Source organism: Pterocles gutturalis, unplaced genomic scaffold (assembly GCF_000699245.1).
Source record: "Pterocles gutturalis isolate BGI_N339 unplaced genomic scaffold, ASM69924v1 scaffold50664, whole genome shotgun sequence".
NCBI lineage: Eukaryota > Metazoa > Chordata > Aves > Pterocliformes > Pteroclidae > Pterocles > Pterocles gutturalis.
The window spans coordinates 1-15,341 of NW_010130013.1; the positions used below are offsets into that span (position 1 = coordinate 1).

General features: G+C 37.5%; 1 protein-coding gene across 1 annotated transcript; it reads left to right on the forward strand.

The window, feature by feature from the left end:
- Window positions 1-2,437: 2,437 nt before the first annotated feature.
- On the forward strand, window positions 2,438-9,782 carry ATP6V1D (ATPase, H+ transporting, lysosomal 34kDa, V1 subunit D). Its single transcript, XM_010080071.1, has 8 exons — window positions 2,438-2,551; window positions 3,613-3,692; window positions 5,057-5,124; window positions 5,806-5,850; window positions 6,295-6,398; window positions 6,829-6,895; window positions 8,327-8,405; window positions 9,026-9,782. The coding sequence occupies exons 1-8, from the start codon at window positions 2,447-2,449 to the stop codon at window positions 9,165-9,167; spliced, it is 690 nt and encodes a 229-aa protein (XP_010078373.1). The 5' UTR covers window positions 2,438-2,446; the 3' UTR covers window positions 9,168-9,782.
- Window positions 9,783-15,341: the final 5,559 nt, after the last annotated feature.

The window sequence follows — 15,341 nt, forward strand, 5'->3', positions numbered from 1 at the left end:
TCCCGCGGCGGGGGTGTGCGTGCTGCTGCCGGCAAGGAGGGTCCCCCTCGGGGTTTGGGTCAAACGCTGTCGAGCAGCTGAAGGCTGCAGTCGGATCTTCTCCTTCAGTTTCTCTTTCCAGGCTCAGAACTCGCTCCGCCAGCCATCAGAGGGCCATTGCAGGGTCCAGTGCCAAGGCGCAAGCAGCCTCCAGTGGGGGGGCCCTGTGTAAAACCACGCAGTTACACAAACTGTATTTTTAAAAAAGCAATTTGTAAAATATATGTATAAGATGCACAAATCGAACCATAGCTTCCCTTCACTTTTTAGTAGATGATGCTGCTGTGCAAGAGGTTGGCCATGAAGTGTTAAAAAAGAACAAGGAAGTAGAAGGTGTAAAGTGCAGTGGGCAGTCAAGTAATTTTCCAGATCCTGACAGCAAACTGTTTGTCATGAAGTCAGATGCCTCCTGACAAAGCTTAGAAAGCTGTCAGCACTGAAATGAGCACAAACAATTGAAACTGATCAGCTAATAAAATTGCTGTTTTAATAATGCTGTTCAGTTTTTCTTCAGAACCCTCCAGGACAGAAAGACTTTGCCTTAAGGTGAAAGGCTGTCTCAAGTCTTCTTGCACAAAATTGGGTTGATGTCTGGATGTATCCTTTATAAAAAGGTGCCTTGGAGGACAGAAAAACTTGAATATAAAATAATATCTATTCCCCATGTATGAGCTCAGGACATACGAAATAAAAGCTTATATGGAAAGATGAATACATTACATGGTAGAGGTTCTGTTTTGAAACTTAGTTCAGAAATAAATTATTGGATATACTGAGTCATCTGGTCTCACTCTTGCTCTTTTCATTCAGTTTACATGTCCAAGGAGGAGGCACTTAAATCACTTTTTAAAAGGTATCTGGTTTTGTGGGCTGATCCGTCATTGTGGCAAGAAGGTGGTGATGTACAAAGACTTGATATTTACAAGCCCTGTTTCAAATGAGGTAATAGACCAATAATGTGGGTGATGTTTCGGTAGGAATGTAAGTTAGGATGATAAAATAAAGATGGCCTGCCTCTTCAACAATATTTTGTTATTAAGTGACAGAACAGAATTTCACAAGGTTTGGGTTGGTTTTGTTTTTTTTTTTTTTTTTTTAATCTGTATGAAGTGGCTTGCTGGTATGAGCCTCTTCTGTGCAGGATATGATGAATTACAGAAGCTGCTCAGTCTCCTTGACAGTAAACAAGACTTTGTTTAATGCACTCTCAGAGCCTATGAAATCTTGCTTGAACTAGAAATTCAACCAGTCTCTGGCAGGCGTTGAACAGAGTGAACTAGTTCAAGGTGGTGACAGAGCCCTGCTTGTTGTTGTTGCCCTTTTACTTATTAACTTTTTTTTTTTATCATGAACATTCAGAAGGCATTTGTTCTTTTCATTTATAAGTATTTGATAGACATTAATGGAGCTATTCTCATCACGTGCCAGTAGATGTGGAAAGTAATGGATTCCACTGCGTAGGCAGAGTCTTTATTATACTTGCCTTTTCCAAGGTCAGAGAGGAAGTGTTTAAGGTTTCTCTTCACATAAGAGTTGACTTGAGAATTGTCCTTTGTGTGTAGTGACGACATGTACAAAGTGGTAGCTTAAGTTAGCACAGCTTGTGGTTTTTGTAGTATAGCTCCTGATATTCTAGTTAAATAAAAAAGATTCTTCACATTAAAATATACTCCACAGCAGAGGGAAGCAAGGTTTGGATCCTTCTTCAGTTCCTAATTCTGTTGGAGCAACCTGTAAGTGAGCTACTGGAAGGACATAAAATGCTACAGCTACCTTACTAATGTCCCATTTAATCCGATGCTACTCCAAATTGTCTTAAATAGCTTGTAAATCTCCTGTGTAGCATATGAAGATACAGAATCATTGTACTTTTTGCCTTTTGTTAAACCAGGAATGTAGCACTGCTGTATCTTGTTGCTTTGTAAAATCAGAACACAGCATCAATAGTTACGATCACATGAAGAATTTGCTGTGTTGTCTGAGAAGATGAGAAAGTAGTAAGAGCTTAAAAGCAATACTGGTGTCACACTGAGAGTGGGCTTTTGGGATAGTTTGGTTTCTGGTGCATTTCTGGTACTTGTAAGTAATGAAAAAAAAAGGAAACATTTCCTATTATAGAAGCACTAAAAAATGACTTGTCAGTTTTCCATGATTTTTGACTTCACAGATAATAACCTTTAATTCTCACTGATGATGGAGATAAATATAATAAATTCCTTTGATTTTAGATGGGAATGTAAAATTCTATCCCAAAGTGGCCATCCTGTTTTACCGCATTGATGTTTCTTGGTTGTTTCATAATTTCAGTCATGTCCATGTCAGAAAACTGTTAAGTCTTTTTCTTAATCCCTTCAGATAATGCAGGACATTTCTATTTATTCCTCTGTTTAACAGGGCTCAGACCATCATGAAGGCTCGTTTGAAAGGAGCCCAAACAGGTCGTAACCTCTTGAAGAAGAAATCTGATGCTTTGACACTTCGATTCAGGCAGATCCTTAAGAAAATTATTGAGGTAGGTAAATTGGAATTTTTCTCTGGCTCACTTTGAAATGTCTGTCTGTCAGTTGTGCTTTCCCATTCTGCTAACTTCATTAGGTAGGCTGGAATGTAGGACAACTTTGTAGATAACCTGTTTTTTATACATGAGGCTACTGAGGATGGATGAGCAGAATTATGTTTTCTTGGCTGCAATGATACAGAAATTTTGTAAGAGTTAATGTTCTTCACCTCTTTCCAACCAGTCCTGGGCTCTGCTTTCTTTTGTGTCCCAAGTTCCCCATCATCTCTTCTGCCTTACAGGGAATTTGCTCTGATGCTGCCAAATACCGAAGGAGTGGATTTAACACGTTCTGTAGCCCCATTTTTGTTGCTTTATCTGTCTTAAAAGAATACTACAGATCTTTAATGTTTCCTGCACAACTAGGTACGCTAGAAAGCAGAACTTCTGTCCAAATGGAACTTGTTCCTTTATGAAGAAACACTGAGTCCTGTTTTTTCCTTTGCAACATGAATGACAAATCTAAGATACTCAGCAGAGCCTAATATAGCTTGCTTTGTTCAACCATACTAGAGGGGTTTTAGTTATACTGTTTTGGCTGCAACTGCTATGACATCCATGGCTAGCAGCAGTGCTTTCTTGCCATGCTTTGGACAAGCTCTCGTCACTCTGTATGTTGTTTCCTATAGACTGTCTAATACACAAAAAGGCTCTTGCTTCTCAGTATCATGTTTTTTAGCTACAAGGGCTTCAAATGTGTAAAAATTGGGAAAAAAATGGAGTAGGAGGAGAATGCAGCTCACAAAGCCACATACATCCCTGTGTTGAAAAACAACTTCAGCTGGGTCATAATATTTAGTACAGTATGAAGTAACAGTGTTTTCCTAAAAGCCATTTTATTGTTGCGATTTAACCGCCATGTAGTAAAATTTTATGATTATTAACACAGACAAGTCTTTTGCTGTTTTTCTGAGTTCTACACTGGGTCAGTGAAACAGCTGAAATATTTATTTTTTTGCCAGTCACCTGGGAATTATGATTTGCAGTTGAGAGTAAACTTTTTTTTTTTTAAACAGACTAAGATGCTGATGGGTGAGGTAATGAGAGAAGCTGCCTTTTCACTTGCTGAGGCAAAGTTTACAGCAGGAGATTTCAGGTGAGGATTGCTGATCTCATGGATGTCCTACCCATGGGAAAGAGCAACCAACAAATTGTTGATTTCTCTTTTTGGAAAAAAAGTAAAATTCTTAAATGCACTTTAAAAAAAAAAAAAAGACAGTGGACAAGGTAGTACCAGAGGAACTGAATTCCATTGGGCAAAGGTGGGAGACATCACTGCGGTGAGAGATAATTTGTATGATGAAAACGTGTACTCCATTGCAAGCTAAACGCAATGGAAAGATAAACAGAATTTACTTTACATATAAATCCTCATTGCTTTTTGCAGCTTGGAATCTAAAATGCAGGGAAACAAGAATTAGAGCAGAGTATTGGACTATTTATTATTTTGATCTTTCCTGTGAATTTGAGGGTGTTGTTTTCTCCCAGTAAGTCATGCAGAAATTTTACTAGTAATTGTTCTACCTCCTATCTCATTGACCTCTTGTCTCACCAAGGCTAGAGAGGACTGTATGTGAGAGGGGAAACAAATATTTTTCCTCCTGTAGGATATTTTAAAATTGTATTTTAATGAATTACAGTTCTAACTACGGTGGTTGTGTAATTCATTCAAGTGTGCGTAGATTTTGTGCTGATGATTCAGCTGCTGGTACTACCAATTAATGGGGAAGAAGTAAGTGATCAGACACAGTAATCATCTGTGTGCTGCTGGAGAAAAGTCTTTTTGCTCCTTCATTTGGATAGGGTGCTGTGTCCTGTCCCAACTCATCACAGTGTTTAGCTATAAACAATAGTCAGATTCCACCCTGTAAGCAAACTGTACTTCAACAGAAGAGTTTGCTGTAGTGACAAGTTCTTGGAAGAAACTTAAGACACTTTAGAGTTCTTCCAGATGAATTGTTGTATAAGCTTAAGTTTGTTAATATGATAGTTAGTGGGTAAACAAACTCCTAACTTTTCTGAAAGAACAAATACATACAAACTGAAATGAAGAAAATGTTGTGGCCTTAGTCTGCATTAAAGCCTTGAAATTCTTTCACTTCCATTAGGGAAAAAGTCCCACAGATTGATGAGACTCAGTGTTATTAAAATATTTTAAAGTAATCTGACAGAGAACAGTCTGGTTTTTAGATATGCTTTGTATCTTGGTGTAAGACATTTCTAAAGTTACATTTCACAGCCTCTGCGTCTTTTACATTTCCGAAGATTGCTGTAAACCTATTTCTTTCAAAGCGGCTGTGTCGGCTTTGAAGTCTGTGCAACTAATTGCATAGAGAACTGAGCTGAAGATGATTTCCAAATCTTTACAGCTATTTGAAAACTACTTTATCTTGTATATAATGATGACTTAATGAACCACTTCAGCTTCCCTGATTAAGATGTGTGTTTTCTTTCTTACAGTACCACTGTGATCCAAAATGTCAACAAAGCTCAAGTCAAGGTCAGAGCTAAAAAAGACAATGTAGCAGGTGATTCTTCCACACACTATTTCAGCTCTTAAGGGAAATACTTGGGAGGAAACTCTGAAATACGCAGGAATGTATCCAAATACTGTCTGCACCTCCTATTTATCTAACAGTAGCAACACTTGTAATTTGCTGGGGTTTTTTTTCAGATACAGCAGATAATTTTTATATTTAGTTATTTACCTCATAAAATTAAATGAGAGTGCATAACTTGCAGTCCAGTTTCTAGATCTTTGGACAAAACATAACTTCCATAGAGCTTTACTGAAAAATAGATTAGGAACTTAAGGATCAAAAATTAAATAAGTTTCAGGAAATTAAATATCAGTAATTGTCTATGAAGAAAACAAGAAAGATAAATCAGGATTGAATGCTTAAAATATTTCTTAAGCACAGGGAATACATTATTAAACAGAAACATAATAAAACCAAACATTGAATAAACTGGAATATTTCCTTGAATTTTTCTGTGTGTATCTGTGATCTCAATACAGTTCTGAAGTTCCATATTGACATGTCAGGATCAGCATGACTTAAGCATTCCAAGCTATATAGAAAGATTTTGAAAACAAAACTTCTGAGCTTATATAATTTGTTAGAAGCAAACAGGGTAAAAGTGAGTTGTACTTAATAAATCTACAACCCTTTATGTCTCTTACGTGCATTCTTGTTTACCTTTGTCAGGTGTAACCTTGCCAGTTTTTGAGCATTACCAGGAAGGAGGGGACAGTAAGTACAAACCAAGTACTTTTGGTCTTACCCATACTTACAGTTATTCTATGCTAATACAAAAATACTTGTCATGTCTTGCTGATAAGTCAGTTTACATCATGGACATAGGTGTACTTCTGTGATGCTTTGCCCTGTTCCTATGACATGGAGGGATTGTTAGGGACTATAGTAGACTTTAATTTCCTAAATCAGTGAGTTTTTCAGAGGAGAAGGCTTATCTTAAATTACCAGGTTTTGAGACTGGTAGGTCTTACTATGGAAATGCACAACAATGATCTGTAGTAACCTAAATCGCTATAGCAATTTGTTAATGGGCAAAGGCTTTAGCTTGTCACTTGCTGAGCTGTCTGTATCAGTGTAGTTTGTAAAGTATTAATTTTTATCTAGTAAGAAAACACCATAGTAGCAATAGCAACAAATATGATTTAATTTTTTTTTCAGGCTATGAGCTGACTGGCTTGGCCAGAGGTGGAGAACAGCTGGCTAAGCTGAAGAGGAACTATGCCAAAGCTGTGGAGCTGCTTGTGGAACTGGCCTCCTTACAGGTTCGTGGGAGGAGACAAAGAAGGGGATCATTGGTTTCTCACTGTTCTGAAAAGAAAGTAACATAGTCTCAGTGACTGGAGCTTAATACTTTGAGCTGCACTGTACTCCTTTAGTCCCAGTACTATACAAAGCTGAAACCTTTTTCAGCCATAAAACAGACTTACATTACTGCTTCAAAGAAGTCGTTATTCCTTCATGCTAAGAAGAAACTTTTTTGGGGGGCGTTAGTATTTGTAACTGATAATGTGCAGTGTTCAGTGTGCTACTGACATTAGTAGAAAAAATTCTCCTTCTATCAAGACTGTAGTCTGTAATGCTACATTATAGCTTGCCTTTGGCTTTCAACTGCTATTTGTTTTTTTGTATAGAATTGATGGAAATGCTAAATTTGTCTTGTTATGTATTAATTATTTAATCCCATTCCATCAGACATCCTTTGTTACTTTGGATGAAGCCATTAAATTAACAAACAGACGTGTGAATGCAATTGAACATGGTGAGTATTTTTCCATTTGGGATGCATAATATTTTTCTGTCTCCATGCAAGATGAGGAACAGGGTCATGGAAGCCACTCTTCTTTTGACTGCTTTGTTGTTAGTAGGATTTCTAACCAGTTCAAGAACCCTTCAGAAAGCATTACAATGAACCATATTGCAAGTAAGAACAAAAATGAAAAGCCTGGTGGAATGGACTAGAGCACAGAGAGAGAAATCAATATGCAAACATAAGAAAATAAGCAAGAATCTGTAGAACAAAGATTTCACAGGCACATTCTGGAGTCCCTGATAGTGACTTGGAATTATTTGGTCAAGGCTGTTGACTAGAAACAAAAGACAGATGTTCTAATAACTAGCATAATAGCTTTTAAAACTCTAATGGTGGTGTCCAGTTGAAAGGTGCAGTCTTTTTTTTTGTTGGTTTTGGATGGGATCACAGAGTAGGCATCCAGAGAGAAATCCTGGTTTGCGTTACAGGAAACAGAACAGCCCTAATGTCAATACTCTGGTATTTTTCTTTCATCTGAATTCCTTACCTTTCATATTCTTGTTTGTAAATTTGTTTCTTACAATTTCTTAAGTACTACCTATGCACAATATTTCTGTGATTCCTTTTGCTGCAGCAGCCAGGGTGCTTCGATTATTTCAAGTTCTGACTTGTTGAGAGCTGGGATTTAATTACCTTTGCATGTATGTAATAACTTATTTCAGTACATGCTTCTAAACCGTCCTTTTCACTACTGGTTTTCTTAGAATGTGCAGGCCTTAACTGCAGCTTACCACTCTGCAAATTTGACTGTAGAAAAGGTTTCCTCTGCAGCCTTCCAAATAACTTTGGTAGTGCTGATAACAGCTTTCTCCTTTCAAAAAGTGATTCAGACACAGAGCTTGCCCAGTTTGGTGGTAAAGCTTTGTTCAATGTCTTACCTCTTGCCTTGGGATGGTGTTATATTTGAGTATTTGTTTTCATGATGGCTTTTTTCAAACAGAGATCATAGTTCTGTGAGTAAAAGTGCTATATTGAACAGAAGTTTCTGAAAGAATATGATGGAAGAACATAGTTTGAATTCAAATCTTGCCCACCTCTTGCACTATTTTCTTTTAACCACTTATGTGGGGAAAAAAAGACCATAGAAACAATTGGGGATCAGTGCTCACTGATTCCATTGCATCTTTCGAAAGCCCATGCTATGGGAGATTATGTGATGTTCGGAGTCCTAGTTTAGCCCTGGACTGACTTACTGAAGGAAACAATTTTGTATACTTGTCCATAATGAAATAGTATGATCTCCCATGAAAGACACCTATGTTTTCCCTATCCAAAAGAACTAGTAGATTGACTTTAAATAACCATCTGTGCACTGCATTAGATTAACTTCCTGGCTAATGCAACAGCAGTCCAACAACTTCCTTATTTATATTTTTTTAGTGATTATTCCCAAGATTGAGCGTACTCTTTCTTATATCATCACAGAACTGGATGAACGAGAACGAGAGGAATTCTACAGGTAAATATCTAAAGACTAGACTGGTCTCCTTTTCTCAAATAGACCATTCCCCAGAAGGGACTTAGCAGAACTCTTCACCAAATCTGGCAGTGAACACTGTTAAGCATGACCTGGTTCTTACTGCACATTGAGCTTCCAGAGCTGGGCAACTGGAGATCTGCAATTACTTACCTCAAAGTTACCAATGAATCCCTACCACTAGGTTGCACATAGCTGTTGTTACCATTCCTCCAGACGGAATGATGTGATACAGTACACTGAGATGTTCTCCTTTAAGGACACCTCTGTCATAGAGGTCAGTGTTCTGGGCTACTTGAAGTAAAAAATGTCAAACCTGAAATGAATTAAAGGAAAATTAACTTCACTAAAGACAAGCAGAGTAGTATAATGCAGTGCTTAAGGTCAAGACTATAATTTATAGTTTGGATGAAGAAATGCATTAATCTACAGAGATTAAGTTTTTCAATGGCAGCAGCTAGTGACTGTTACAGGATTTTAATTTCCTGGGAACTTCTGCAGGCAGGTTTATCGTATCCAAGTTGTATGGCATCTTTGCTGCTAGCCTGTTTTATGAAAAGATGATCTTACTTTCCCAGATAAAACCATATTTCTCTTCACAGGTTAAAGAAGATCCAGGAAAAGAAAAAAGTATTGAAAGAAAAATCTGAGAAAGAACGGGAGCTGCGGAGGGCTGCTGGTGGGGAATATGAACCAGCCAATCTCTTAGCAGAAGAGAAGGATGAAGACCTTCTCTTTGAGTAACCCAGCACAGTTGTATATGGAGCAGGGGACCCAGAATACTGAATGTCCAATTGCAATATAATTCAGGACATGTTGCCTCAATGATACTTATGTGGCTTCTCAGGTGGTGTATAAGTCTTGAGTTGAATGGATTGTGGATTTCTCCTGGGAGATTAGAAATCTGGCAACTTGACTGCAGCATAGGAGGAAAAGGAGAGATGAGTCAGGTGCTTTACTATCGGGAAAGCCTTATACTGTGTGTTCAGCCTGTTTCTTCACTTAGTAGGACTGACTGTCCATAGCAGTGGTTTTTGCAGGATGGCTCTGGATTTGCCTAATCCGATTCCTCTTTAATTGCTCCTCTTGCAAGCAGAAGAAAATGTGATTTAGGGAGGAAGATGCATGTAATGTTCTTTACTACTGAACTATTAATGTCCAAGTTGCATACCTGAAGTCAGATGTCAGCAAAGACAACTCTAGTTTTCTAACCTGCTGATGAAATCCACAGTCTTCTGTGATTTATTTCTGTTGCACGATTGTTACCATTGGCCTAAAACATCTGTGGTTTTAATTAGAGGTTCTGCCAACTTGTGTACTGTCTGTGCTAGAAACAAGTAAAAATTTTAAATGTTAAATATTTGGTGTGTGGCTCAAGCTTCTAGAAGATGGTCTTAAAAGCTTGGAAAGTGTCACGCTGATTTCAAAATAAAACCGTCTCTTGATCTCTTGCTCCCAACTTAGAATCTGCACTGGGCACACCTCTTTTCAGCCCGTGCCTACACTCAGTTAACTTTACTGCTTTAGATAAGTAACCAAGGACAAGTGGCTCACTCCTGCCACAAACACAGAAGCTCTTCTCAACTATCCAGGTGCGTGTTGCTCCAAATCTTCACTGCAACAAGTAGGCTGGCAAGCAAGGCAAGGCTGAATGTACAGTATTCCATCCTTCCTGTGATTCCTTATGTCCTGGGGTGATTAGGGGAGTCTAGGAGAGTGGCTGATAAACACGCTGTCACTGAATGCTGCTCAGTTTGAAGGGCTGTTTTCCTAAAGACATTGGTTTGCAATTGGCAAACTGAACACATGCCGTAGCAGTAGTACTAGTACCTTGTCTCTAGTACTACTCATCTGTTCAAGGTAAGCATCTTGTTTTAAACATGATCCAGCACTTAACTGCAGGTGTAGGGTAAGTGCAAGGAAATGAATTTCTATTAACACCTTTAAAAAGTAATTTTATAATTACATGAAGCACAAGGCCATTTCTTTACCCTTTTGAAGCTGAAGGCAGCACAGCTGAGTAAGTCCATGCTCTGTTGTAAGATGCAGGTGCAGCTTTAAAGAGAGAAACTGCAGATCTGAGGACATGTCGTTACCTCTGCCACTGGATACATGGTGTCAGGTGGAACAGAGAACATCCTCTAGGGCACTGATGGATCACAGCATCTTCACACATTCAGCAAAATGGCAGAAAGAAGACTCCCAAGATCCACTGCAAGTAGTAAAATTGTACAGTGATTTATTTTTAAATCTAGAAATATTTTACATTTTTACATTGGTGTGCAGTTCATGATGTCTGAAAATACAGAGTGCAGATACATGTATAAAAGTACAATGTGGGGTAACCACAGGTCTCAGTAAAATTACCTTAATTATTTAAGGCATTAAACCCCCCATCTTATATTTTAAAAAGTCATATAATTACATTCAAAAATTCTTCTATGCAATTCAGCTAACATTTGTTTTTTAATTAAATCTGGACTGGTAAAAATGCAGATACCCTCATTTCAGTCTGATACAGCTCACTACAAAGCCTGTGATAAGGTTGAAGAGTTTCACCAGTGAAGTTTGCATATTCTCTTTTACTCTCAAGGGAATTAACACACGTTCTTCATTAAAGAAGGCAAAATAATTTCTCACACTAGGTAGTTCCAGGTCCAAATTGGCAGCAGATGGACAGCCAGGTACATTTCTCAGTGCTGCTGAAGCCTTTCCCTTCAAGTGAACATTGGTTATGAACTATCACAGCACCTCTCTACATGGATGTCAGCAAGTACTGTGTGTGCCTTGGGAACTAAGGGAGTAGAGCTGAACTTCAAGCAACATTCTTTAAGTATACATTCAAAAGCTTATTTGTATAAAAACTTCTGTACACTATTTCTGAAAAACTGGGGAGACAAACATTAGTCAAATACATTAATGGCATGATTTACCGTGACTGACACTGCCTATGAACACTGAATACCTAAGGGGGTTCAGCAACTATCTTGAGGTGACTGTGACTGCAAGACTCTGGACAGTACCTACGTGGCTGAGCTAGGTTACCCTTCTGTTTTACTGCTTTCCACCTGCTTGTCCCAACTATTTGAAAGAGTCAATACCAAATACACCTACAATCATCTTTCTTAAAAAAAGGGTAGAATTTATACAATATTTTGTCATCTACGAAACATGGACTATCCAGTATACCTGAAAATTGCAGTTCTCAAACTATGGATTAAACAGAAAGCATGCCTGCAATGTGAGGCAAAAAGCCATTATTTTGAATACCCAGCCCTTAGGCCAACAGCTAGAACATTATTATTTCTAACAATGAATTGAACTAAAGATATTAAAGTTTCCAACCCTTTTTTTTTCTGAAGGGTCATTACTTATCCCCACTAATTGTTTAATTGCTCTTCAGCCCTAAATACTAATTAAACCAGCAAATAATTTTGCTTTCTAACAAGACAGGAATGCACTCTATACTTCAATTTCTCAATACAAAAATGTACTGAATATTAGTTCAGTAACTAGGAAAGCTGTCTAACAATTTCTTTATATCTGTTGTATACTTTGAGCTCTCTATTTAACTATGGGTGTGAATTTGTTCCATTAACATTTGGGGAAAGCGTCTATGCAAGACAGAATGGAAAAAATAGCTACTTTTCATCCTTCAACATTAGACGAGTGAACTACACATTGACATAACTCCAGTGTTTTACCTGTAGGAACAAAGAAACACTAAGGCTAAAATTAAGAGATATTCACAGTCAAGGTTCTTTGTGCTACCCAAAACCAAAACAGCCAAGATACTACTATTCAGTTAGCTTTAGTGATAGAACAGCCCTACTGTAGATGCGTAGCCTTAGTAGTTAAACCTTCACAGCTCAGAATCATTTCAAGATGCAGAGATGTTCCAATGTGCTTTGCAGAACACACTAACATACAGACTTTTGCCTTTTGTTCACTTGTTTCAAGTTTTTTGTGTTTTAACAATTACAAACATTCCCCTTTCTTGTGACTTCTCAGTCAGTTACCAGTGTTTTACACATACTTTCACTGCAGTACTGAGCAAATGCAGGACAATAGGTTGGCTAGTGAATTACAATACTCATTTATAAAACAGTAGCTACATTCTGCTATTTTAATTCCAGTTAGCTATTGATTAGACCAACAGCCACAAGACGAACCACTTGCAGAGATAAAAAAATCCTGCTGTCTTCTGATGTTTAGCATATCAGTCTATTTCAGTCAGTATTCTGTTATAAAACATGAGAACTTAAGTTGACTTTTAAGCAGCATGTCTTATAACTATATTTTTCACAAAAATATAACCTCTGTCTTTCTAAATATCTCTACAGATCTGTGGAAAACAGTGGCTCCAATCAGTCAATAAGTTTTAAAGAAAATTCCATAAAAATATGACATCTAAAAGATAAATATAATATTCATCTTTGGACCTAAAATTAATGTGCAGTCAAATCTGATTTTTAAAAGTCTGACTAAAAAGACGCAAGGATTGAAATATTTACATTATACACATTTTCCAATTACAGGGCTATTAGAAAGTGGAATGTTTGAGAATTAAAATACTAAGCCTCACAGTGCAGCTCCAGACCAGACCAGCATCTTCATTCTTTGTATTTTTTGAACAGGAGATATTTCTCATTAATATTAATGTTTTTCATGTGTAGATTATTTCTCTGCCCAATGATCTGTAGAATTATGCTCCTGAACTACCATCATGTCCCACAAAAGTCATTAAGTTAAGTGTTAAATAACATTCATATATATAACTATGTGACAGCATGGACTGTATATACACACACACACACACTTAAAATCTTTGATTTTGTAAGGGTGATTCTAGGTAAAAAAGGTGGATTTATGTATAAAAGTAGTTGCTAGAAAAATCTACCTAAAGCTTTAGAGTTTACTACTGACAAGGTCTAAATTTCTAGACCACAGAGAAAGAAAGCTTGGACAATCTTTAGATCAGTTATATTGGCTCACAAGCTGATTAGCGTATTTTTCAATAATACGCCATTTCACTGGCAAAGGATGCAGCCACTGAGGTCTAGAGCTTACACGCATTTATACTAGAATCAGGGAGACCCGCACACAATCTCCTTGAAAAGATTACTAGACTGAAGTCCATTTGTCCCTGGGAATTGCTCTCTCATCGTAGCCAGGTAGAGGGCACCCACTGGGGTTCTGTGTCAAGTTTGTTTATTAATCGAAGTAACTCCTGATATGCCTTATCAAGATCAGAATTCACAATTGCTGTATCAAAGTAGTGGCCATTGTTCTGTTCCATCTCCCTCGTCTTCTCTATGATTTCTCTCAGCTCTTCTGGCTGCAATCAAAAACAGAGAATTAGTGTATGTGTGTAAACCTCTCCCCCACACAACAAGAGTAGGGAAACGTAACAACTGGACTCAGAAGAGTCTTCTACACAAACTTTCACGCTATTGAAAAGTTTACAGTAACATTGAACCATGATATATATCTGAAAGGTTTCTGATCAGCTGTAAGTGGCAAACAGTAAATAACTGTCCCAGACTGAAGTGAACAAGGAAGACCGAGCACTCCTCATTTTAGGACATTCATCTTACAGAGGCTCTTAAAATCGCATTTAAAGACTACGATAATTGATTCAGGAAAAAAAAAAAAAAAGTCGCTCTGTTTTAAGATTTGGACTTTAATAGAATTTTAGAACTTGCATCCAGGCAATACATCACTCTTGCATCAAACCAGGAGAGGAAAACAATACAGATGTAGAACACAGTGAGGTTCGATTCATGACCAACAGCTGTATCAAGAGTCCCTTTGAGTTATGCTGTTCTTTCTAAGTATGAACTGCATTATGTTCAACTAGTACTTTGAAGATACTAGGGTGGCAAAGTGCTCCCACCAACCACTGTATGGTAGATTTCCGTTAAAAAAGCTGAAGATAAATATATTTCATTCTCCTAGCAATAAGCACTTTCTAAATCATAAGCTGATAAAGATCTTTTCTGAGCTTTCGGACATCCTGGTTTAATCTATGGGTTTAAATTTCATTCTGCAGAATTAACTTCTCATTTAACTAAATGATCTCAAGAATAAGGTGAGATCTTGACATAACTGGCTGAAACATGAGAAGTGATCCTACAGGATCAAGCATTAAAGTAACTTTATCTGAAGAATTTTGGAATACATTTTCAAGTAAATGCTTTTCCAAGGGCAAGTAAGTTCTCAAAAGAAAAACAATAATCATTTGCTCCCTAGAATTACTCTCAAATTTACTTGAAGACAAAGTTGGGTTTTACACAGTCATATTTTTGTACTCAAATGCAGGGACCCCAACTGAGACACTGTGCCCCAGGATTACTGAATTAGCAGTGGATTCCCTCACCTCATACCTGTCACATTCAGTTAGGCAAAAGCATCCTGAGCCCCTGGTTTGCCTACTAACCTGGAGCACACAGATCTCAACTATGCTGCTTCCCATATATTGCCAGTACCATTACCATCTCCCAAGTCCAGATAAAGAGTACATAAATTTGTTTACCAAAAGCATTCCAGACATGTATATAAAAAGCAGAATGGTTTTAGAAGTGTTAGACACATTACCTTTGGGTTTTTCCCTTCTTTGGCCAATAAAGCACGTAATCTCTCTTGTGAAGGTGGTGCAACAAATATAATATATGGCTTCAAGTCAGAATTACGTAGTGTCTTCAGTGACTGCAGAAATAAGAGTTAAGTATTTAACAGTTCTACACATGAGAACAACATTTAATAATGCATTATTCACATATAATTGATTGATAATATACCCTTCAAACACAATGACAATTGTACAATATTAACAGCAGTATAATGAACCATAACAGTACTATCATCACCACTTAGGAGTTCATAGAATTTCATAGACTCATTAAGGTTGGAAAAGAC

Excerpts from the sequence above, each read along its gene's own strand:
- ATP6V1D (XM_010080071.1), top strand. The coding sequence starts at position 2,447 with ATGAAGGCTCGTTTGAAAGGAGCCCAAACAGGTCGTAACCTCTTGAAG. Across the intron at positions 5,851-6,294 it reads TTACCAGGAAGGAGGGGACA|GCTATGAGCTGACTGGCTTG; the intron begins GTAAGTACAAAC and ends TTTTTTTTTCAG. Across the intron at positions 6,399-6,828 it reads TGGAACTGGCCTCCTTACAG|ACATCCTTTGTTACTTTGGA; the intron begins GTTCGTGGGAGG and ends CCATTCCATCAG.